The 2,629-nt window shown below is 45.1% G+C and overlaps 1 protein-coding gene across 1 annotated transcript; it reads left to right on the forward strand.

Annotated features, from left to right (window-relative positions):
* The first annotated feature begins 298 nt into the window (after positions 1 to 298).
* Positions 299 to 732, forward strand: LOC113766292. Its single transcript, XM_027310502.1, has 2 exons — positions 299 to 584; positions 647 to 732. Exons 1-2 carry the CDS (start codon positions 299 to 301, stop codon positions 730 to 732), a joined length of 372 nt encoding a protein of 123 aa, XP_027166303.1.
* The last annotated feature ends 1,897 nt before the right edge of the window (positions 733 to 2,629 follow it).

Here is a 2,629-nt window from a genome sequence, read left to right on the forward strand (position 1 = left end):
GGTTGCAGATTTTATTAAATTCAATATTTTTGTGCGTTTTGGGATGCTAAGAGCCATTACTAGTATCAGGGGGACACACTTCTGCAATAAGACCATAGCTGCGCTGATCCGACGGTATGGTGTACTCAACAAGGTCTCAATATCGTACCACCCTTAGACCAATGGTCAAGCGGAGCTATCGAATAGGGAGATCAAGTCTATACTAGAGAAAATGGTGCGACCCGATAGGAAGGATTGGAGTCAAGGTTTGGAAGATGCACTCTGAGCCTATCGGACAGCATACAAGACCCCTATAGGGATGTCACCCTATAGATTGGTATTCGGGAAGCTGTGTCACCTTCCAGTGGAATTTGAGTACAAGGCCTTTTGGACGATAAAGCAGTGCAACATGAAGATAGAGGAGGCCGGTGCCCATCGGAAGTTGGACTTGCAGGAATTGGAGGAGATCCGGAATGAAGCGTATGAGAATACATTGATCTACAAGGAGAGGAGTAAGGTGTTCCACGACCAAAAAATCTCTAGGAAGACCTTTGTAGTTGGTCAGAAGGTTTTCCTACACCAATCCAAGTTCAAATTATTCCCAGGTAAGTTACGTTCCCGATGGATTGGTCCTTTTGTTGTTCTCACGTCTTTCCCTATGGTGCAGTGGAAATCCAAAATACTAAGACAAACAAGAAGTTTGTGGTAAATGGGTATCGTCTCAAAACACTATTACGAGGGTTTTGCAGATAGAGAGGTGGAGGTGATAAGTTTGGACACGCCAAAATGTTCTAACTAGCACTCATTAGCCATGTCTAGCTAAAGACGTTAAAAAAAGGCGCTCATTGGGAGGCAATCCAATTTTTTTTAGTTGTTTGTTCAATTTTGTTTGATAGCTTAAATATGTTCTATTTGAGTTTGACCGATTTCTGGTTTCAATTTTCGTTTTTAATGATTCATAGCTCTCTCTTTGACTTGATGCGCTCGCGTCAACAAGGCGCGTGGCAAGGTGCAACTTCTTGATGCTTGGTTAAAAGGGTTTCCACCCTCATGACGTGTCCGCGTTAAGTCACATGGAGAGCTCTTCGTCAGAAGGGTTCTTGCCTTCATGACGTGCCTGCGTCATGTTCGCGGGAAAAGTAGACATTCAAACCTCAAAAGATTTTACGGTCATTTTAATCTTAAATGTTGAAATTCGAATATACATTTTGTTAAAAAAAAAATTCTGTTTGGCCGTAACTTCAAAAGAAAAAAATGAAGAAAAAAAAACCAAAAATCATTTTATTTTTTCTTTTTCTCTTTTCTTCTTCTTCTTTCCTTTTCTTTTTTCTTTCTTTTTCTTTCTTTCTTTCTTCCTTTCTTTTTCTTTCTTTCCCTTTTCTTTCCTTCTTCTCCCCTGTTACTCCCTTCCCCCTTTCTCTTTTGGCCGAACACTCCTCACGTCCGCCGCCGCGCTTCTACCTACCGCGCTGCGCCGCCGTCATCCTTCAGCGCATCTCTCTCCCTCTCTCTCTTGCTTGTGCACCGCCAGCCATCACCGACCAGTGATGCTCCACAACGCGACGCAGCCGCGCTGCCTCTCGCCACTTGTCGCGGGCAGCGACTCCGTCAAAAGCTCCGCGCGCTGCCCCCATTCCAGTCTCTTTCCTCGCGTGCATCCCTCTCCCTCTCCCTATCGCCCGTTGCCTGTCGGGCGCCGCGACTCCACCCAAAGCCAATTGCCGCACGCCTCTTTCTCTCACGCACAGTCCACCGCCGCTGTTCCTCTTCCTCTTTCGGTCAATCGCACACCACCACTACCTCATTCTTTCACCCACGAATCTCGCACCACCTACCTCTGCTCTCGCCCATCTCTCACTCACGTCACACGTGCGACCCGATGCATCCACCCACATTCGACGCCATCATCCAGGAATTCAAGGTAGTTGAGATTCAACCCTAATTTTTGGTGGTGTCTGGTGTTGTTTGGGGTTATCATTAGTGTGGGTCTGCCGTTTAAGTTGTTTCATCAACTGTGTGGGTATTTTGACTACAATTGGTTAATTCTACTTTATTGGCTGACTGATTGGAAGCTAGGAGCTTGGGATTTAAGTTGTTACTGTCAGATTCCTGAACTATTATTGCTTGAATTGTTGAATTCTTGGGACTTTTGCTACGATTTCGGTTGGTTGAGTTATGCACTTGTCTACGATTTTGGCCCAATAAATTGTGCACCTCGTTGCCAAATTTACAGGCACAATTGTTTCTTGGATTGCCTATTGACTCCATTGGACTGGGTTCCTATCTGGGGTTTCTCTGCTTGCTATATTCACTGTAATCTTCGTCCTCTATTGATTTTCTGATGAGCATTGGGTATTCTTATTCTCTGGTGGTTAAATACATATTTGGGGACTATTGTCTTTGCTTGTTGCTCTGTGTGTGGGAAATTCTATATTTTGTTGATTGAGTTGACTGTTAGAGGATATGGTGAGACCAAAATCTTCTTCTAGATCTAGAGCCTCGTAACCTCAGCCCCTACCCCAACCCTCTATTCCGGTCAATGTACCTACCAACCAACCTTCCTCTTCCGGTGCTCGATCCCGCCTAGACAGGTGTAGGGGTGTTCATATGATTACCCCCCGCTTACTTCGGGGGGCATTTAAACTTCACT

This window comes from Coffea eugenioides, chromosome 3 (assembly GCF_003713205.1).
Source record: "Coffea eugenioides isolate CCC68of chromosome 3, Ceug_1.0, whole genome shotgun sequence".
Lineage (NCBI taxonomy): Eukaryota > Viridiplantae > Streptophyta > Magnoliopsida > Gentianales > Rubiaceae > Coffea > Coffea eugenioides.